The sequence below is a fragment of the Pocillopora verrucosa genome, chromosome 10 (genome assembly GCF_036669915.1).
Source record: "Pocillopora verrucosa isolate sample1 chromosome 10, ASM3666991v2, whole genome shotgun sequence".
In the NCBI taxonomy this organism is placed as follows: domain Eukaryota; kingdom Metazoa; phylum Cnidaria; class Anthozoa; order Scleractinia; family Pocilloporidae; genus Pocillopora; species Pocillopora verrucosa.
In genome coordinates this window covers 13,403,079-13,426,235 of record NC_089321.1, presented here as the reverse complement: position 1 = coordinate 13,426,235, position 23,157 = coordinate 13,403,079, and the positions used below count along the sequence as shown (strand labels likewise).

The following is a 23,157-nucleotide window of genomic DNA, read 5'->3' as shown; positions in this document are numbered from 1 at the left end:
AGATTAAATTGATAAAAAAAAAGATACAAATTATTTTGTTTGAGATTATAGGATGAGTTTCTTATGAACGAGAACTATAAGTCGAACAACTTTACTATATTCTCTTCTTTATATTTGATGTGCGATACATAAAAAACAACAACAACAGCAACGACAACAAAAAGAAACAAGAAAGCAAACAAACAAAACACGGTTTTATTTTCTTGTCTTGGAAATTGGAAATCATTTCTCAGGCTGGTGAGAAGTTTACACCATGCGTGCATACGCCATTATTCCCACGATTAGAAGTATTTTGTGCAGGATTTTTGCCTCTTAACAGCTAATAAACGAATACAGGATCAGTAAATTGAAAGATAAATTCGAAACTTTCACGATAAGCTTTAAGCCGAATGCAGTACGATAAAATTCCTATTCAGTTGAAATGCCGTATTTTATCAGCTTACTAAGGAGCTAAAGGTCTTTAACAACAATTCGATTTGCAATATTTCCTTTGTAGACAATTCTAACTTTGATTAACGTGCAATAATGTAACGGAAATAAACTGCGCTCAGTGACTTAAGTCCCTCAGGCTTATGAAAACGGGAGATTGATATGGTACAAGTTACTCAACCCACTTAGCGCTCTTGTATAGAAGTTTTCTCACTAAAGCAGCGGGTGTTTGGATGCATTTTCAGACCCGATGGTGATTTCTGGTTTTTTTTTTCTTTTCAGCGATAATGAAGAGGTTGGAAGGTAATTACCTGTGCTAATAACTTGTAGGAATCTTTATTATCAGCAGAAGGTCTTTCAGGTAGCACACGAAAGCCGAAATTTTACACAGTCCATATGGATCATTTTTTCAGTTTTGTTTTATTTTCACTGATGGAGTAAAAGAGGAAAGGTAACCACCCTGGCAATGGATCATAGAAATAGGTGAAAGTAGCCCTAAAAAACTCCTTAAGATAGCGAGGTGTTATAGGTCTCACCTTGTGAGTTTGTTTGAAAGCTTCTAAAAAGTCACAGAAATATCCAGAATGATGGTAACCATCTAAAATCGCATAATACTAAACACTTTTAGCACGCAGGCTACAAAAACAATTTAAGGTAATATGTGTGTATCGAATTTCCAAGTGCATTTGTTCACAAACGTTCTCAAATTTTGATGCTACGAACCAAACCTTTGCTCTCCTGACCAAGGGAGATTCTATTTTTTCCCTTCGTACATCACTTTTTGACTCACAGTTGCTTAATGTTTACGGAGTTTTCTTCTGCTAGCAATTGGAAACAAACCTCTCAGTGTCCTGCCTCGAAGCGCAGAACACATTTTTTGTGATCCAAGGTTTTTTTTCTTGTAAATGTACGGATGGTTTTATCTAGAAAAATAACGTAGTTACCGTTTTACTCTTCATAAAAGTCTTTATGCAAAGCCCTATGATGGTTTATGTACGCTTACCAAGTTTGATTGGATAACTTGACTCTGCTGACTATTAATTCCTTCCCTTTTAAACATGTTCCACATGCTCTCAATGAACTTATACGTGACAATTCAGCGCTATTGTGTTGTAGTGTTCTCATAAAATCAGCTTAAGCTCGGATGTATTTCTATAACCGATGGTAATTCCTTATTGTTTTTTTCTTCTTTCAGTCCTTGAGGGGGAGGAGGAGGACGGTAAATATCTGTGCTAATAAATTATTGAAATCTTCATTATCGGCTCAAAGTCTTCCAAGTAGCACACGGAAGCAGAGATTGTAAAAAGTCTGTATGGATTATTTTTCCAGTTTTGTTTTATTTTCACCGAGGGAGAAAAGAGGGAAGTAAACCATCTGTGGCAATGGATTATAGAAATCTTCATAATCACACAGCCTTACAAGCTGTGCACTAAACGAGAAACAAAAGTACGGATGGATTTATCCAGAAAGATAACTTAGTTACCGTTTTTTCCATTTGTCAAAGTCTTAATGCATAGCTCTATTATGGTTTATGTACGCTGACCAAGTTTGATTGGATAACTTGACTCTGGTGACTCTGCTGACTATTAATTCGTTGCCTTTTAAACATGATGTAAATCCGTTTTCAATGCTTATACGTAACAATATACACGTTTTATACGCATATAAGCTTAAATGTCTCACAAAATCAGCGGGGGCTGGGATGTATTTTCATACCCGATGGTAATTGCTATTTTTTTTTCTTTTCAGCTCGTAGGAAGAGGATGGAAGGTAATTATCTATGCTAATGAATTATAGAAATCTTCATTATTAGCACATTTAAATTGGAGTAAATCGATTAAAAAACCAACAACAACAAAGCAAAACAAAGAAACAAAACAAGAAAGCAAACAAACAAAAGACGGCTTTTTTTCTTGTCTTGAAAATTGGAAATCGCTTCTCAGGCTCGTGAGAGGTTTGCACCATGCATGCGTACGCAATTATTCCCACAAGTAGAAGTATTTTGCTGTTCGTGCAGGATTTTTGCTTCTTAGCAGCTAATAAACGAATTGAGTAGCAATAAATTGAAAGGTAAATTCGAAGCTTTAACGATAAGCTTTAAGCCGAATGCAGTACGATAAAATTCCTATTCAGTTGAAATGCCGTATTCTATCAGCTTACTTTGGAACTAAAGGTCTTTCACAACTATTCGATTTGTAATATTTCCTTTTTAGACAATTCTAGCTTTTTTAACGTGCATTACATGTAACGGAAATAAAGTGCTACGCTTAGTGACTTAGGTCCCTCAGGCTTATGAAAACGGGAGATTAATACGGTACAAGTTACTCAACCCACTTTCCCTCCCCCCCCCCCCCACCACTTCTTTCAAATGCTTATCCTTTCTGGATAGCCTCCATCCTTTTATGAGTACCTTTCCTGTTTGTGATATGCGCTCACGAATTTGGAATCGACCAGGTGACTACGTTGGCTTTGTAAACTTGTGTTTATTTTCGGTTTACTTAGGAACTAGGTCTCTAAAAACTTTTTGATCGTTAGTTATTTGATATTGAAGTATTTAAATTTTAGTTTTAAAGTGTAGTTTACCTGAAGTTACAAGTGATCAGTAGTTTTACCTTTAAATGTTACTGACTTGAAATGAGCTCAGTGACTAAATTCTCCCAGGCCTTCTAAAATATACAATAAAAATGTACAATAACTTGGCTTTACAGACTCTGCCGACTTTATTAGTTCCTCTCTTTTACACCTTGCCGGTGTGTATCTCTTCCAAGCGATAATTCAGCTCTTTTATTCGGGAGTGTTCTCATAAACTCTGCATGGGCCTGGATGAATTTTCATGTGGTTTTTTGTCATTCTGTTTTCTTTTCAAACATGTCAGATTTTAAGAAGATATAGAAGGTAATTACCTGTGCTAATAAATCATAGAAATCTTCATTGACACAAATTCTTCCAGGTAGCAAACTAAAGCCGACATTGTATACAATCGATATGGATATTTTCCAAACTGGATACCAACAACTCCAATTTTTTTGTAAAATAATATATTTAATAAAAGTGAGAAGGGTAAAGCGTAGCTTGTAAGAGGTGTGAAAAGGACCATGTAAACTAACCTGTCCATAGGCATTTGTTTGATTGATTATTTTTTTTATGAGTGTATACGCGGTTTTTACCTAATTCGATATGCAAATATATTTATATTAGGAGGGGCTAACACTCGAGTTATTAGCCTTTGAAACTCTTTACGATGGGCAATTCGAAATGTCAACTTAGTTTATTAAAAAGGAAAACATATTTCTTTTATTTCCTCCACCGACCCAGCACCACAATAGTTTTTGGAAACTTGCCCCCCTTTACTTTAACGCTTAGTTCAGTTAATATAGGTCGTGTTGTAGGTCTTATCTTGTGAGTTTGTTTGAAAGCTTCAAAAAAGTCACAGAAATATCCAGAATGATGGTAACCATCTAAAATCGCATAATACTAAACACTTTTAGCACAAAGGCTACAAAAACAATTTAAGGTAATATGTGCGTATCAAATTTCCAAGTGCATTTGTTCACTTGTAAGAGAGCTTGTAAGAGGTGCAAAAACGACCATGAAAACTATCCTTCCCATAGCCATTTGTTTTATTGATTATTATTTTTTTTTTATGAGTGTATTAGTGGTTTTTACCTAATTTGATTTGCAGACATATTTATGTTTCCTTTGAGGGTTTACCGGAAACGTGTGAGGAGGAGATAACGCTCGAGTTCTCAGCCTTTGAAACTCTTTACGGTGGTCAATTCGAAATATCAACTTAGTTGATTAAAAGGAAATCATATTTCTTTTATATCCTCCACCGACCCAGCAACACAATAGTTTTTGGAAACTTGCCCCCCTTTACTTTAACGCTTAGTTCAGTTAATAAATATTGCCTTTAAGTATTACAGTGCTTTCAACAAGATTTGGAGTACGTGGCTACCTCGGTAAAGTACCCGCCGGAGGATGATATGAAAAACGATTTCCTTCTGGTTGGCCCATTAGTCCCAATCAGAACAAACTGGCTTCAAACGAAGTTTTCGGTGTTAAACTTCAGCAAACAATCACTAAATATCAGTCTCCTTTGTAACAATCGTTCATCTTATCGTTTTATTTCTGATCAAAATCTTTCATTTGCTGACATGAAAACCTGCTGCTTGAGCTTCACAAAAAGGTCCTCTGAAAGGATAAAGAGTTACTGGTTACCGAAATTTAAGTCAGTATGTTTCGGAAACGCAAAATCTTTTTTCCGCTTTTTGCTGGAAATGGGTGAAAGTAGCCCTAAAAAACTCTTTAAGATAGCGAGGTGTTATAGGTCTCACCTTGTGAGTTTGTTTGAAAGCTTCCAAAGAGTCACAGAAATATCCAGAATGATGGTAACCATCCAAAATCGCATGATGCTAAACACTTTTAGCACGCAAGCTACAATAACAATTTAAGGTAATATGTGCGTATCAAATTTCCAAGTGCATTTGTTCACAAACGTTCTCAAATTTTGATGCTACGATCCATACCTTTGCTCTCCTGGTCAAAGGAGATTCTATTTTTTCGCTTCGTACATCACACATAGAGAGATTTCTTCTACTTGCAATTGGAAACAAACCTCTCAATCTCCTGCCCGGATCGAATCGCAGAACACATTTTTTGTGATCCAAGGTTTTCTTTTTCTTTTTTTTGACTGGGTGAAATGAAAGATATTTTTCAGTTTTGTTTTATTTTCATCGAGGGAGAAAAAAAGAAAAGATAACTACCCGTATCTGTGGCAATGGATCATAGAAATCTTCATTATCACACAGCCTTACGAGCTGTGCGCTAAACGAGAAACAAAAATTGGGATGGTTTTATCCAGAAAGTTAACGTACTTCTCGCTTGTCCTGTAAAAGTCTTTATGCATAGCCCTAACTTGGTTTATGTTCGCTCACCAAGTTTGATTGTATAAATTGACTCTTGTGACTCTGCTGACAATCAATTCCTTCTCTTTTAAACATGGTCTACATCCGTTCAATAAGCTTTTACGTGACAATTCAGCGCTCTCGTGTAGTAGGGTTATCGTAAAATCAGCGGCTGCTCGGATATATTTTTATACCCAATCGTAATTCATTATTTCTTTTTCTTTTCAGAGTTGATCAAGGGGCTGCTAGGTAATTATCTGTGCTAATAACTTGTAGAAATCTTCATACCGGCACAAAGTCTTCCAGGTAGCACACGAAAGCCGAGATTTTACACAGTCCATCTGGATTATTTTTTTCAGTTTTGTTTTATTTTCACTGATGGAGTATAAGAGGAAAGGTAACCATCCTGACAATGGATCATAGAAATCTTCACTATCACACAGCCTTACAAGCTGTGCACTAAGCGAGAAACAAAAGTAGGGATGGTTTTGTCTAGAAAGATAACGTAGTTACCGTTGCTCTATTTGTACAATGACCTCCCCATTTGTGTACTTTTGTCTCCGGCTTGTGGCTAAACAGCTTTTCTCATGTTTTCCCAACATCTCCCGCGTGGTTTATTGCGGCGGTAAACAGTGACTTTTATGCATGACCGGTTATACGCCTAACCTTTCTGTTACTTCCAATTGGCATAGAAGTTAGATGTAGACAGTTATCACGGATGTAAAGTTATCGCGGTTCCTTTCATGCCATGGTTCTTTCTCAGAGCTAGCTGTTTTAAAAGTGAAATGAAATTTGGTATAAGAATGTTGTTATATCTTTTTGATTGTAGAAGTTTTCGGCAGGACCATGATAAATCAAAATTTGCAATATATATTTCCCTGTATAACGTACCTATATTGTACTATGAACTTCAATATATATTAAAGAGTTGCCTTTTACCTGACTAGAAAATAGGCGGTTATTCCGAAATTAGGGCATAAATTAGGCACGGTGACAATATCTCAGCGCCTGCAAAAGAGGCACGTTTAACAGAGTTAACTCGCGCCGGGGTAATACTAAACGTTTTAAATCGTGTATATGGATGCTTTCCTTTAAATTTTAATTGAAGAAACTCAATGCCAACAATGAAAATTATTTTGTTCAAGATTATCTTCTACAAAATAAGGATGAGTTTCTTGAGAACGAGAACTATAAATCTCTATTACACTGTGCATACACGGTGGATACGTCTGTTTGCTTAAGATAAAGCAAATACACTCGATCAGTAGGATATTCACTTTCATTTTCTTGATTTTCTTTTAACACATTTTATTTGATTGTATTTATTTAAGCTTCTTAGTACAATTTTACCAGACAGTGACAGAAACAACAGCAAAACAGTGAGCAAATAACACAACGAGAACTGAAAAGTGCTTTCATTCATTTAGTAGTGAATTAAGTTTAAGCGAGGGTAAAACCATGTGGTAGTGGCAGCATTTAAAAGTTTCGCTTTTGAAAGGATATCGACGGAGAAATTAAAAATCACCGGTTGACATCCCAGTGTATTTTTTTTTATACCATGACAAAATTTCATTACTCCTTCCGCAAGGCGATGCAAATGGAACTGGGCTTTTTCGTTAAACTCGTTTGTATGAGTATTCACAGCATTGTCTGTGAGAGGCCATGATGATTTTTCATAGTTAATTGTGATTACTCATGTTTGCTTTGTATGTTCAAAATATTTGGGGAGTGTTCAAAATAATTGGTGGTAGTAATGAATCGTGGTAGTTTTGATTGTAGTTTTCTTTTATTGTTATGCTTTTGCTGTTTTCATATCCGAAAGCAGAGGTTTTTTTAATATTGTACGGTATTTATCGGAGATATAAATGTTTATCCAAGTGTAGAAACGATTCAGCAGTAAATAACACGGGATCTTTCATCTTTTTTCTTTCTTTTCTAAGAAACTTCTGTGGACGAGAACTAAATCGTACTTCTAATGTACTTTATGACAAATTTGATCTGTGTAACGAGGAAATCGACGTTCGAGCTAAGACTGGAGTTGCCGTACAGAAGTAAGATACGAGAAAAACAAAAAAAACACATAAAGACACTGGAAAAAACCGATAAAGAAATGAAAACTAACTTGCCCACAACCATTTGTTTGATTGATTTTTTTACTTTTTTTTTTTGGAGTGTCTGTACGGTTTTACCTAATTAAATATACAATTGTTTATATATCTTTTGAGGATAGAACGGAAACGTCCATAGAGGTGCTGACGAGTGTATGTGCGGTTTTTACTGTTGGTTGTATGCACGATTTTTCCCAATCAAATGTGATCCTTTGACGTTTAGTTCAGTTAATAAACGTTGCCTCTAAATAACAGTGCTTTCAATAAGATTTGGAGCGCGTGGCTACCTCGTTAAAGCATCCGCCGGCGAACAACATGAAAAAAAATTTCCCTTTTGTTGACCCATTAGTTCCACTGCGAACAAACCGACTCGAAACGAAGTTTTTGGTGTTATAAACTTCGGCAAACAATCATTAAACATTAGTCTCCCGGCCTTGTGACAATTGTTTATCTGATCGTTGAAATTAAAGATATGCGGCAGTGAATTCTGCAAGTCTTATTTATTGGGAAAACCACAGGATCATCCTTTTATTCTCGTCTACAGAAGTGTGCATTAGTACTAATGCATTCTAAAATGTCACATAATCATGTTTTGGCTAGCCATTAACAATAAGAACACGTTCTTCTCCGCTTTCTACGGCAACTGCAGGTTTTTTTGTTTTGTAAATAAACAGTACGTTAGACCCCAAAGTGTTCAGTATCTACCTTTGTTTCTGTCTTTGTAGTCCTCGGTTAAGCGTTTCACAAAAACTTAACATCTGTGCAAAAAAGTTCCGAATTTGATTTACGTGACTTGTTATGGCGCGAAATTTTAACAATTTTGAGTTTCAAGTTTGTTTTCTCACCGGAAGTCGAGAAGAACTGCTGATGTTTTATTTGTCCAAAATGATTTGATGTTTTAGGTTAGCACAAAGTAACTTGAAAATTATTTTAAGTAACCAACAATGTGTACCTCTACTTCACGCATGATGAATTTACGTAAAACATTCAAAACGCGCGGAACATGCAGAGACAGGAAAATTCCAGAGAAAGAACAAATCTAACAATCAAAGACCACGGAATTTGAAAAATAAAGAAGGTGACTTCTCCAATATTGAATTGGCTAGAATTTTCTGTGTTATTTATTTCTCATTCCACTTGGACGTGTCAAAGTCTGGTGAAGTATACCCAGCGATTCACAGAAGCGGGTGCCGCGTCTTACTGAAGGCACTGCAGTAGTTAAACAGCTAAAGAACGAATGCAGTAGCAGTAAATTGAAAGATTAATTGGAAACTTTCAAGAAGAGAACTTACCCGAATGCAATGAGAAAAAATTCTAATTCAATTGAAATCGAGGAAATGAGTATACTTTCCGCTTCCTTTATTTTTTTCTTTTCTAAGAGATGCATTATTCCGGGTCAGCAGTTCTTGAAGAAATTTCATTTCATATGAAAGTTATTTCTGGCCTTTTTCTTTTTTTATGAAAGCTAATTATATTTTTTTCGTCCAATTTTTTTATTCTTGGTGCGCAATGACCGGAACTGATCCTCGTTACGTTGCATTACACTGAATGCAAGAGTTTATAGTTTAACCCTGGTGTTTACATCGACAGCAATCTGCAAAACACCTTCAATTTCACTCACCTACCCAAAAGGCTACTAAAGACGTCTTCAGAAGCGTGATCAATGATCTTGCACACGACTAGTGATAATTTTGTCATTTTAAAACATACACAGCTGAAAGGAAACTGCAAGATGTTTAATACTGATCATTTTCGTTTGCCATGTGGTCATACTTAACATTTCCAAGAGCGCAACAGTCGTCGAAGTATAAAAATGATAAGGCCATTAAATTATTTTGTTGATCTATACTCTTAAAGCACTAAGTGATTGTCGATTGAGGGTTGAACGCTCTAGTGATAGCGCCGCAGGGAAAAATTTAAATTGGATTTTATTTGGACTTGTACTGTGCATTAGACGCGGGACAGTTGATGGGCCCAGCTTCTTTTTTTCCTTTTGAACTTGAAGAGTTAAGAATTAATTAAGTCATGTGATCGCATCATACACTGAATACATGCACTGGACATATGAAGGAGGTTGAATTAAAAGTCTCGTCGTGTTTTGTTATTTTCGCCATTATGATAAGTATAAAATGAAATTTAGAACATGTATTAAGGTAGCAAGGCACAACATGAATTTACTGGAAAACTCACAAAGTACGATTTGCTTTTTCTCGGGCAAAGCGCCTGGTCATATCTGGCCGTTGTTAGGGCTCGAGATTTACCGCAGAGAGAGGATTGAGTTGAGCATGTCAATTGATTCAGATGATTCTGATGATTGTAATTAACACAGGTTTTCGAGATTTACCGCAGAGAGAGGATTGAGTTGAGCATGTCAATTGATTCAGATGATTCTGATGATTGTAATTAACACAGGTTTTCGAGATTTACCGCAGAGAGAGGATTGAGTTGAGCATGTCAATTGATTCAAATGATTCTGATGATTGTAATTAACACAGGTTTTTGAGCAAGTAAGAGCTTTTGGCGAAAGGCATGGTCACAACTTTTATTTTTTTGACCCGGTATAAATATATTTTAGTGGTTTAGCGGCAAAGAAACTCATACATCAGTGGTAAAGTAAACTGGAAATCTGAATACCATCAAAGAGCACGAACCTGAGTGGAACTTCAAAAAAATTAGAAATTATAATAACTTGGAGGTGTCACAGTGTATTTATAGTGTATATGGATAATCGTTCAGTTCGAGTAACTCGATAACAACAATAACAAAAATTCCTTTGTTTGGTTTTATAGGACGAGTTTCATAAGAACGAGAACTAAAAGTCGAACAACTTCACTTTTTTCTCCTCTCTCTACTTAAAGTGCAACACATACTTGTCGCTGTTCATGTATAGCACTTTGATTTGTTCTTATTGGTTTTTTTAGTGCGCTGTCATTGGTGCCTTTGATCCTCATTGTTATTTCGATTATCAGATGTTATCCCCTGGGATTATCTTTCAGTTTTGTTTTATTTTTACTGAGAGAGAAAAAGAGGGAAGTTAACTATCTGTAGCAATGGGTCATTGAAATCTTCATTATCACACAGCCTTACAAGCTGTGCACTCAACGAGAAACAAAAGTAGTAATGGTTTTATCTAGAGAGATAACGTACTTACCGCTGGTCAATTTGTTGAACGACCTCTTATTTGTATACTTTTGTCGCCGGCTTTTGGCTTAACAACTTTTGTCGTATTCTCCCAACATCTCGTAGGCGGTTTATTGCGCAGGTAAACCGATAGTGAGAGTGGTTTATTGCTTAAGTAAACGAGACTTTTATGCGCCACCGTTGATACGTTTTATCTTCCCATTACTCTCAGTTGGTATACAAGTTGAATATTGACAGTTGTCACAGACTGAAGGCTATGGCGGTTCATGCTATGGCGCTTCAAGCCATAGTGCTTTCTCCAGAGCTCGCTGTCTTAAAAGGAAAATGAAATTTCGGATAAAAATCTGTTACACTTTTTTTGTGAGTGTAGTCGTTTTCGGCGGGACCGTGGTACATCAAAATTTACAATATATATTTTCCTGTATAGCGTATGTATAATCTATTACGAACTTGTGTGTGTGGGATGACGGTTGACTTCTCAGAGTTAAAAGTAACACAAATACAATAGGCTGCGGTTGTAAATGTGAATTAAATTGTTTCACTCTTAGGCTTTAGAACATAGATTTATTTCAGCTGTCTCCCAAATTTTTTTTTTTATGCTCTAGCTTTTCATCTCCAGTGTGTAGCAGCTCAAGGAACAGTATGATGCTGCTACTTCTTTTTTTTTTTTACCTTGCATCTTTTTCACTAACTAAAGTGAAATTCATGTGAGCTCCCCCATCCCTTCCCTTTATGCGCCTCTTTCCTATGTGTGATATGAGCTCAGGAATTTGAAAGGGACGAGGGGACTCTATGGACTTTACAAAAGTCGATCTTTAATAACTCTCTTTTTATGCATGTTCTACTCCATCTTGCAAATAGATATTTAGCGATGGATCTATATTCAGCCAGGTTTTTTGTGCATGAGTGGTTTCCGTAAAATTGATAGATTAGTGCGATGATTTATAATTACATAAGTACATAATTAATTATTTCGTTTTTATTTTTAATTTAACTTTCCTCATCAGCAAGTTTCATATATTGACAATGTAACATATTTACGGGGACATTGAGAATGGCGTTTCATACGACAACGGTGAACGGCAAACGAATAAGTAAATCCTGCTTAAAAATAGCAATAAGGATTGTGTTTAGGCTCATATAATTATTTCACATATCCAAAAATACGCGTTTGGATATCCAAACAAGTGTGTTTGGAAATCAATTAGCAAAGGAATGCAATACTTGAACAAATGCTCGTGCGACTGTTCAGACGAACTTTGTAAGGCAGAAGTTTATGGAGAGGCTATGCAGGTCCTCCAACCTTTGAATTTTTTCAAGACTTTGCACACTTTGAACACACTCCCCCGTCTGGAGTACTTTTGGACTTTAAAAGTTAGAAAAAATAAGTTCCTTTTGGCTTTTTTTGGCAGAGGAGCTTAATGTAAATTACCAGACTTTTCCGCGATAAATAACCCTTGCAGCATCAGTCTGGGGGTTAATGTTTGGAAAAAATTATGCACCCTTTAGACACCAGGTTCTCTATAATATCATTTCATTTAGGGACGGAGATGATTTTGCAAACCTTATCGTAATTAGTCATCTTGTTTTCATTTCAGGGGACGACGAGTCGCGGGAAGGTAAATTATTAGTTTCCTATAATAATGAATCTTAGTAACTTTTATTTTAACACATTGGATATGTATGTTTGATAATAGGAAATATACTCAATAATACATTGAGTGTCAATTCCTTTATTTTATAATAGCACATTCTATTGACTCAAACTGATATAAACATCGTATTATAAATTTACAAACATGGCAACAACGAAAAGAGAACATATTGGAATAACGCAGATTAATGCTTAGAAATAGAGCTGAATAGTTCCCCGGCTGCAAGGTTTGCATCTCTGTGATACTCTCCAGAGACAGAACTTAACTGATTAGGCATTAACGCTTAACATCTTTGGGATCCAACCAGTTATTTACCGTCAAATATTAATCTGACAGTCACGGGAAATAATTCTGAGGCTGATTAAAACGTATTGTTGGCGCAATCAGGTCGTTTCTTAACTTTAGCAGAATCTGACTTAAAAGTGAACTAATTTCCTTCTCAACTTCAACTATCCAGCACGACTGAAAAATTCTGGCACGACTTTAACATTCCGGTGTCATAGCGGATTTCGAACCCCCATCCCCCCTTAGATTTGAACCCCCCAGTCCAAATCCACAACCCAACAAAACTGAGTGAAACATTAACCTTAACGTACTAGTAGAAATAGATAATGCTTTACGTTCCAGTGAATACTAAAGTATGTTTTTAATTCAAAACATGCGTATTGATGTTGTCCTGTTCTCAGCATTCCGCCTCAACTTAGGATTTTCGTTCACCCAAGCGAAAGCGCCAACCTCTGGAATAAAAACAAACTGTGAAACTTGCTAACGTTTGATTTTTTGTTCTTCTCTTAAAAAAGGTGTGAAACATGAAATGATAGATATGCTAACAATAAGTGTGAAACGCGTGAAAACTTTAATTATTTTCACTCCATTGGAATCCAGATTGCTCGGGCTCTCGATTTGTCGTAACTCTTGATAACTCGAACCAAAAGTTGTTCCCCTTCCCCTGGTGAACCCAACTAATCCAACTGATTTTCATTTCCTATAAAGGCTCGAAAAAAACGAAATTCTTTTGCTTTACCCACTACGTTGAGACTTTTCTATCGCTCGATCGTAAGCTGAGAATGCACTAAACTTTGCACCATTTGCGTTTGTGTTACTGGTTATATTCCTAGTGATTAAAAATAAGTTAAACTAACAATCCTTTTAGGTTTTTGTGTCTGGTTAGCGTTCGGTCGAGTCGATTTATAATAACCTGAAATAGATGCTAGACCACATAGAAGTTATCTCTTTTCTTTTCTTTTTCTCGAGCATGTTTCAAATAGATTATTTTTGCTCTTAAGCCGAGTACGGAATATATAGCAGTCTTTCTAACAGTGCCGTTGAATAAAGTCACTATTTATTTTTCGTTTCTAGACAGTCTAAGCTCAGGTATGTGGGAAACTTGGAATCGAGTGCTTTTCGCCAAAATATGTACCGCAAGTCATTGCTATGTTAAAAACTAGGTGAAAACTTTGAATAAAAGGTTTTCACGACGCTCAAAGCGTAAAAATCATATTTATTAGAGTGCTTGGTCTGGTGTTTCTTTTTAACGAAAGCAAAGCCGTAAGCACCAAAAGCCAGTCGGAAAACTAATTTAGCAATACTGCCTTTCACCCTTGACAAATTATCGATATGAAGTGATAAAATATTTACTAGACGCTAAGTCGCTTGAGGCGCTAATTAATCGTTTTTGTGGAGAAACGTTCATGTGCGTGGAACGCCTTATCGGCACTGAGTAATTTATGTTATTGTTAGTCTGTGCTCTACAACTGAATTCGGTTGCTCCGCCTACTGCAAAAGGTTTCATTCTACTTTGTTATTAGGGCCTCTTTACATGGAGGTGGAGGACCCTAGGTAGGTGAAGTAACCCGCTTAGGTGGGGTAACCCGCCTGTCCATGTAATTTCTTATATTATCTTGATCACGTTTACATGATAGGTGGGGTGACCACCTAGGCGGGTTTCCCAGTCTGCCAGGTAGGGTAACCTGGTCAGCCGGGGTAACAATTTGCCATGTAAACGTCTCAAGGTGGGGTAACCCGCCTACCCGGGGTCGCACTCATGGCAAAAAGCTCAAAAGCGAAACATGCATGTTTTGAAACTTTAGACATTTCTTAGCTGTCTCATGGCAGAAATCACCAGAAACCACAACGGACACACAAGGAGTGTAAAATGTTCACATTTCGGAATATTTAGCGTTGTAAATCGACCATATTTCGTTTCCCAAACTATTCCGTATAACGTATTAAGTCAACGGGTTCTCGCGTAACCTAACACCCCGTAACACAACGCGTGACGCTTTCATGAATAAATACATATGTGCCCAAGAATTAATCTTTCTCGAGATGAGAGCTTGGGACGCCTCTGCTCAAACTCCTTAATTTCAAGCGCAACAACAACCTCAAGAAACCTCACCTCAGCACCCCGGGGTTGTAAGATTGTATGTAGACGCGTTTTTTTTTTTTCGACCACGGCTAGGCGGGTTACCTCACCTACCTGGGGTCCCCCACCTCCATGTAAACGGGCTCTTACTCTCGTGATTCCTTCCGTCAGCGAAACGAAAGCTTACAACGAAGTTTTTTCACTATCTCCGCCATAACGAGCATCCGATCGATTTTTAGAAAGATTAGGGAAGAGATTTACGCAAGAAAGCCCAAAGAATCGTTCTTGAAGATGGTGCGCTGTTTTTTGTTGGTCAGAAAAATGGTCAGCCTGAAAGATAGGTTCACAGCCGAGACGAGCAGCAGCAAATACTGAAAGCTTGTCACTCTAACAAACTTGCTGGTCACATAGGCCGTGACAAGACGAGAGAAAAGGTTTGTACTTAAGTTATTATGTTATTACATTTAGGACCAAATGTTATTACATTTAGGACCAAATGTTATTACATTTAGGAATTTTATACATTTAGGACCAAATGTTCTTACATTTAGGACCAAATGTTCTTACATTTAGGACCAAATGTTCTTACATTTAGGACCAAATGTTCTTACATTTAGGACCAAATGTTCTTACATTTAGGACCAAATGTTCTTACATTTAGGACTTTATTTCATTTAGGACAGTTATTACATCTAGGCCTTCAACAATGTGCACATCAAGTCCCTTTCTGTTCGCCTATCGAACCAATAACAATGACTCCACCAAATTCACACCGTTCGAGTTAATGTTTGACCGTGCACCCGTGCTACTCATCGAGACGGAAATCAGGCCAAAGCCTAGCAGTACTGACTCACTCTCTGATAAAATCGGAGATGCACCCGCCGATTTAAAGAGAAAGTTCGTGTCATGATGTACATTCGAGACTAGGAGAAGGTTCAGGCAATAAAGAACATTGACAAAGCACAAGAGCGGCAAAAGACGTCGTAGGATGCAAAGCACCAGCCACTAGGATTCAAGGAGGGCGACACTGTGTTGCTGAGAAACTTACGGAACGAGGCAAGAAAAGGAGGCAAACTGGAGCGGGCGTGGTCAGGTCCTTATACCATCAGCAAGGCGTTACCAAAGGGTCTCTACAATCTCCGAAACGAAGACGGTACTGAGCTGAAAACATCATTTGACAGCTCAAGACTAAAGATCTACTATCATTCGGTACAGTCACACCCAAACACGAACACTTAGGTAGAGATGCCTTTGCAATCTGGTGCCATAAAAGGGGACAAAAACACTTCGACAAAACTTACCAAGTCTGTTAAAGTTAATGTCCTTGAAAAAGATCGTAATACCATCCTAAGCAACGGTCACCTTGACGACAACTTTATCAATGAATCACAAAACATTTTGAAGAAGCAATTTCCGAACATCGGTGGCTGGTAAGATACTCTGCTCTGCCAAATATCGTTTTCTGCTGTTTCTGAAGAATCTGTCCAAATTCACCACACTAGGAAAAATAATTGGCTTTGTTCAACGTCGATCAACGAACATTTGCGGGTTTACGACAGTTCGTCTAGCGAGGAATGGTTGGACTTGAGCTGCGAGGTACTTAAGACTACCGCGGGGTGCGAGTGGCTCTGCACTGTCTGCTGACCGCCAGACTCTAAGCGACTTCGTACTTGTTAAAGTGTTATTTCGGATCTCTCAACAGTTAATAATCGTTAAAATTTGAAAATAAAATTGAGTTGGATGTAGTAGTCTCCACTACTGTTAAGACATAGACGTTGATGTTGATTTGCAATTGAAAATAAGCTGAGAGTTCTAATAGTTCAGAATAGAAACATTTCTATTTATTATAGGCTTTAGGAACGACTTATATTAAATAAGAGTAGTTACTTCGTTCTTGTTCAGAAACTATTTTATGTTATTTAATTAGAAAATCAGACTGAGTTATTCTTGTGACTGGACGCAATAGTCTTCACTATTGTTATGACGTTTTGTACCAATGTTGATTCGCATCAGAAGAAGCAAGGATTTATTATAACAATTTCAATCGTTCGAATGCTGTAGTTTGTTTGTATTTAATTCCTACGTATAATAAATGCGGCAGAAATGGAACGATATGGCTGTTTTTCTTTATCTTTATTGAGGAATGTTGTGTTGTCACTGAAAAGAACATCGACAAAAAGCTTCCAAATAGAATAAGTTACCAAATATGATACAAACGATGCTTAAAAGGAAATTTTGGAAAGGGGGTCCAAATCTGCGAAGGGTGGTCCGCATCCGCTAGCGGATTTTGACCGGGGGGTGTCCATATTCAGAATGTTTAAGTCGTGCCGGAATGTTGAAGTCGTGCCGTAAAGTTAAAGTCGTGTTAAAGTTATGAAATCCATATTTTTTAACTAATTTTTTAATTGTGTTAAATGATCTAAGTATCTTAGTATAAGTGTACAATTGGCCTTGAGCTATTGTATTTCATTTTTAATTCCATGCTTTCGCAGATCTATGGCATCGTTCAGGAACGTAAATAATTTTCTATTTTCTTTCCATTTCCCAACGATACCGTAGATCGGCGAAAACTTGGAATAAGGGAGAAATACAGTTGCACAAGGCCTTAAAACTTGGAATAAGGGAGAAATACAGTTGCACAAGGCCTTAATTGAATCGTTACCTTGCCTGGTTTCTAAGGTCTGTCGATGTATACATAAATCGCTGTTTCGCGGTGTGACCATGTGAGCTAGGATTGGTCCCGGGTTTCCCATTTATCTTGAAAACTTTTTTTACCTTGAAAATTTCTGTTTTTGCAGCGAAGATAAGCGGCTGCGTTATCAGATGATTTTTGCGAATAAATTACCCTTGTGTTTTTTTCTCCCTTGAATTTTATTTATGTGTAGAATACGCAATTGGAGTAAGGAGAATACTTTCGTTTTCTTGATAAATAAGTGTTTCTTTATAACAATACCTCGCGGGGTCCAATGCTTGGAAAACATTATGCACCCTTAGCCACCAGATCTGTAGGTTCTCTATATTGTTTCATTATGTGACTGAGATGATTTTGAAAACTTTATCGTAATTATACATTTTGTTTACATTCTAGAGCTGCAGAAAGAGTTGGAAGGTAATTTATTAGTTACCTATGGTAATGAGTCTCAGTAACTTTTACATTGACAGTGTCTCAATATTCACTCTTTGGAGTACACATTGAATATTTACGTTTGTTTTATTTTCTTTATTTTATCATAGCACATTCTATTGACGAAAACTGATTTAAGCATCGTATTATAGATTTACAACCATGACAATAAACAAAACACGTTGGAATAATGTAGCTCAATGCTTAGAAATAAAGCTGGATCGTTCCCCGGCTGCAGAGTGTGCATCTCTGTAAAGTAAATTGGAAATATCATCCAGTTTACTTCGTGCTCTTTGAATACAATCAAAGAGCACGAAGCTGAGTGCAAATTTTAAAAAAATCAACTAAAGGTGTTCATTTACAGTGTATTAATAGTGTTTATGGACAATTATTAAATTACGGGTGAATCCATAACAACAATAGAAATTCTTTTATTTGACATAATAGGATGAGCTTCTTAAGAACGAGAACTATAAGTCGAACAACTTTACTTTACTCTCTTCTTTCTACTCTAAGTGCAATACCTATAATTTTCTCGTCAGTATTCATGTACAGTACTTTAAACCACCTTTTCTTCGCACCAGTTTCCTAGACGATGAATACTAAAACTCTGTATCCTTCCGGAATGTGTGTGCCAGCCTCAGTTGTAGGCTGGTCCATCTAAAAGGTTTCTGTCCGTATCTCGGGTTTCATCTTTGAGACCGCATTTTTCAATGAGCCTTTTCAGCGTAGGTATGCTTTTGTTAATGCCGTGATATTTGACTAAAAGTTCAAGTAATTTATCATTAATAAATCCCTTGTTCAAATAACTACGAATCGCTCTTTGAGTGCGAATGGTTTCAAAAGAGCAGCACTGCAACTTGGTATACCGAATTCCAGGCAAAAAGCTGTAAATTGAACCCCTGACTGAGAGAGAAATATCACCATATTACTCATGCCAGAATGCAGTCTCGGAATTTTATACTTTACTAAAAAATACATATGGTCATGGTCCGTATTTTTCGGGAATACCGGAATACGGTAATTAAATATAAGCAATTTCCTTCGCATCTCAGAAAAAAAAAAGATTTTTCCTGTGACCGCAATGTTTTAGTTTTCTCGGGGAAAAAAACGCTTTGCAGTTTACTTTTTTTCCGGCAGCGAGTATGTAAATTATTTTAACTTTTTTCACTTAGGCTTTGAGAACAAAGATTTATTTCAGTTGTCTCCCAGATTTTAATTGCTCGAGTCTTTCATCCCCTGTGTGTAGCAGCTCAAGAAATAACATGATGCAGCTACCTGTTTTCTTCTTCTTTTTTTTTACTTCGTACCTTTTTAACTCAATAAAGTGAAATATAAGTGAGCCATTCCCCATCTCTTCACTTTATGTGCATTTTTCCTCTGTGTGATATTCCTTCAGGACTTTATGAAAGTAGATCTTCATTGCCTGTGTTTTCATGCATGTTCTGCATCTCGCAAATAGATATCTAGCGATAGATATATATTCAGCTTGGTTTTTTGTACGCAAGTGGTCTCCGTAAAATCAATAGATTAATGCGATGATTTATCACTCTTATTCATAATCACTTATTTATGCTTTTTTTTTTAAATTTTTTTATCAGCAAGTGTCATATATTGGCGATGTAACATAATTTACAGCGACGTTGAAAACGGCGAACGGCAAATTAATAAGTAAATGCTGCTCAAAACTAGCAATAGGGGTTATGTTTGAGCTCATATAAATATTTTATATATCCAAAAATGCGTGTTAGGATGTACAAACACGTGTGTTTGGAAATCAATTAGCAAAGGAATGCGACACTTGAACAAATGCTCGTTCTATTGTTCGGACGAACTTTGTAAGGCAGAGGTTTAGGGAGAGGCTATGCAGGTCCTCCAACCTTTAAATTTTTTCAAGACTTTGCATGCTTTGAACACACTCTCCAGCCGGAGTAAAAGGATATGATTTTTTTCGCGTGCAGCTTGCCAATTTAGGAAAACATCAACAGCCCACTTCTCTTTGTACTGTACTGACTGTTGGTCTTCGAAAATTCGAGCAAAGAACTTATATTTGGCTTTCTTTGGTGGTCGAAACTGGCAAGACTTATCCCTGCATAGCTGCTTATTTCACTTTTCAAAATCGCAACAGAGGAGGTCAATGCAAAGTGCTTTTGCCTCTCATTAAAAAGCCACACTTGTAAAAAACACAAAAACATATTTCATCACACTGCCTAACAAATCTGTTCATGTTTAATGAAACAAAAGAAAGCAAAAACTAAATACACGCATGATCTTTGTTTTGCTTTTGTGTCTATTGCTAATAAATTAGACCCTTTGGAGAAGCCATTCTATAAACTCGGGCTTCGTGTTTCATCAGGGTTTCTAAACACTCCAATACAATAAAAGCACTCGGCCGCTGCCTCGTTCTTTCATCAGTTTCCTCGTGTTTAGAAATCCTGATGGAACAGTCGCCTTCGTGTATGAAGCATAAGTTTTGCCTTATAAAGTATGTTGACGAAAGCAATCAGTCATCATATCAGTCCATTTTTCCTCCACTAAATCAGACTCGGCATAGCCATTAAAATTTACATCGATCTGGTTTGCTTAGTTTCTCCCAAATGTGATCGAAATTCATCCGAACTTTTCATCGCTAAGTCTTCTAGCAATTTAATTGGAACGGTACCTCAAACTTATTGACGGTTATTTATATAAGTTTTTGAAGCGAAATAAGAAAGGTTTGCGAGGCAAGTGTCGACAAGTTTTTGCGCGGAAGTTACCCTTAATTCTTACTTGAGATTTTTAGAGTTTTTCCGAGTGAAAGCTTTTGATTGAAAAATCTCCTATTGGACGTTCTGTTGTACTATATCGGTGAGCATTCTTAGTTGTTTGTTTGATTCTCGTCGCCGGTGCGACAAAATATAGGGCTTCTTTGAATATTCAGCAACACTTCACTTCAAGACATGTCATGATTTATTCAGAGTAAACCTTCATTTCTTTGAGAGACACAACCAGAGCCAAAAGCTGTCTCCACAATCCCTCCTCTTTTAAACGTAAGTAATCAGTGAGGTTTTCTCATCCACGGGTATATCCTCATCAAAATCAAAAGGGACCTGAGATTATTTATATCTTACTTCGTGGTAATTCTCAGTTTGCTTGCCCTCCTCCGCCGAAAAAAAAGTAAATATAGTTGGCTATGTTACTAAATCTCTGTAGTTCTCAAGTTAATTCCACATAGCCTTACAAGTTGCACACTGTACGCGAAGTATAAAAGGGAGAAAACAAACAAAAATACATAAAGAAACAAGTAACAGATTCTAGCCAGTTAACAGCAATTGTTTTGTTTTATCTTGTTTTGTTATTCGAGGCTCGCATTTCGCTTGCACTTTAGACTACAATTTGAGAAGATAAAGAAAATTCTTGAGTAAGCGACCTCATAAAGAAAAGCAACAACGGCAACAGCGCTACTTAATCAGACATTTCTGCGATAAATAATCCTTTTATTTGTTTCTGTTAACTTTTATTTATGTATTGAATGCACTTGGAGTTGGGAAAATACTTTTGTTTTTTAGCTAAATTAGTCTTTTATTTTAGCAACCCCGCGCAGAGGTCATTGCTTGGAAAAAAATTACGCACTTTTTGTTCAGGTTGAAAAAATACATTTTTGAAACTGAATACCAACAACTCAATTCTTTTTGTAAAATAATATCTACAATGAAAGTGAGAAGGGTAAATCGTGGCTTGTATGAGGTGTAAATCCGACCATGAAAACTAACATTCCAATAGCCATTTGTTTGATTGATTATTCTTTGGAGCGTATGCGTGGTTTTTACCTAACTTAATATGCAAATATTTATGTTTCTTTGGAGGGTTTACCGGAAACGTCTGATGAGGGGCTAACGCTCTATATCTATCTATCTATCTATCTATCTATCTATCTATCTATCTATCTATAGATATATATATATATATATATATATATATATATCTATAGATAGATAAATAGATATCTAGCTATCTATCTATATCTATATATATAGATATAGATAGATAGATTGATAGATAGATAGATAGATAGATAGATAGATATCTTTGTATCTTCCACCGACGAAGAACCACATTAGTTTTTAGAAACTTGCCCCTCTTTATTTTAACACTTAGTTCAGTTAATAAATATTGCTTCTAAGTATTACGGTGCTTTCAATAAGATTTGGACTACGTGGCTACCTTGGTAAAGCACCCGCCGGAGTTTTCGGTGTTAAACTTCGGCAAACAATCATTCAAATTAATATTAGTCTTCTTTGTTACAATTGTTTATCTGTTCGTTTTATTTCTGATCAAAATCTTTCATTCGCTGACATGCAAATCTGCTGCCTGAGTTTCAAATAAAGGTCCTCTAAAAGGACATAGATTTACTGGTTACCGAAATTTAAGTCAGTATGTTCTCGGAAACTCAAAATCCATTTTGCTTTTTGCCGGAAATGGTTAAAAGTAGCCCAAAAGAACTCTTTAGGATCGCGAGGTATTTTAGGTCTTACAATGAAAGTTTGTTTGAAAGCTTCCAAAAAGTCACAGAAAGATCCAGAATGATGGTAACCATCCAAACCCGCATACAGTAACACTAAACACTTTCGTCACGCAGGGTACAAAAATAACCCAAGGTAATATCATGTGTGTATCAAATTTCCACATGTACATGTTCGGAAACGTTCTCAAATTTTGATAATACCATTATCTCCGCATGTGTAGTGACTAAATAAGTTCCGATGATAGTATTTATATTTTCAAACTTATGCTACCTTGACCGTCTATTATTGAGAAACTTGGAAATTATTTCTGAGTAGATTACCACTAGGACATTTTGAACGAAAATCTAGAAGTTCATGGCTATTTTGTTGTTGACTTAAAAATGGTCAGGCTATTGGAGGAGAAAGACTGACTTTGCTGCATGTTTCTTTTGTAAGAGATATTAATGCCTTAATGTTGATACATGGCCTAATTCCTTCCAACTAACAGTGAGCATTTGAAATTAGAGAATGAGACAACTTACCACATACATTATTATTCTAGCGTTCTTATCAGAGTCCGAAAAAGGCGTGAATAGATCAACAACGTTCCGTGGTACTGTCGGTTATTTGTTCTGTTCTGGAAAAACATAGTGGACAAGTTTGCTTTCTTACTTTTAGTAGCAAATTAGTCGAAACGAGGTCAAAACCATATTTTGGTGGTACTGTTTTAAAGTCTCGCTCTAGAAAGGATATCGATAAAAGCTATAGCATAGCTCCTTCTGCAAAGCCAAAAGAATAGAGCTTTTCTTTAAAACTTGTTTGTGGGAGTATTCTTAGCATAATCTGAAGATGGCGGAGATGATTTTTCATAGTTATTTCCTATTTTATTTTCATTTTCGAGAACAGAGGGAAATTTCCATATGTTTCGCTTTTCGTCGGGATGTTTG

The 23,157-nt window shown here is 36.5% G+C and overlaps 1 protein-coding gene across 1 annotated transcript in view; it reads left to right on the top strand.

Annotated features, from left to right (window-relative positions):
- Window positions 1-23,157, top strand: part of LOC131775714 (uncharacterized) — a 38,475-nt gene that overhangs the window by 4,850 nt on the left and 10,468 nt on the right. Inside the window, exons 3-8 of the mRNA XM_066173825.1 lie at window positions 712-732; window positions 1,625-1,648; window positions 2,179-2,199; window positions 5,562-5,582; window positions 12,181-12,201; window positions 17,691-17,711. Of these exons, the coding sequence (XP_066029922.1) occupies window positions 712-732; window positions 1,625-1,648; window positions 2,179-2,199; window positions 5,562-5,582; window positions 12,181-12,201; window positions 17,691-17,711 (129 nt within the window). The remainder of the gene's footprint in view (window positions 1-711; window positions 733-1,624; window positions 1,649-2,178; window positions 2,200-5,561; window positions 5,583-12,180; window positions 12,202-17,690; window positions 17,712-23,157) is intronic.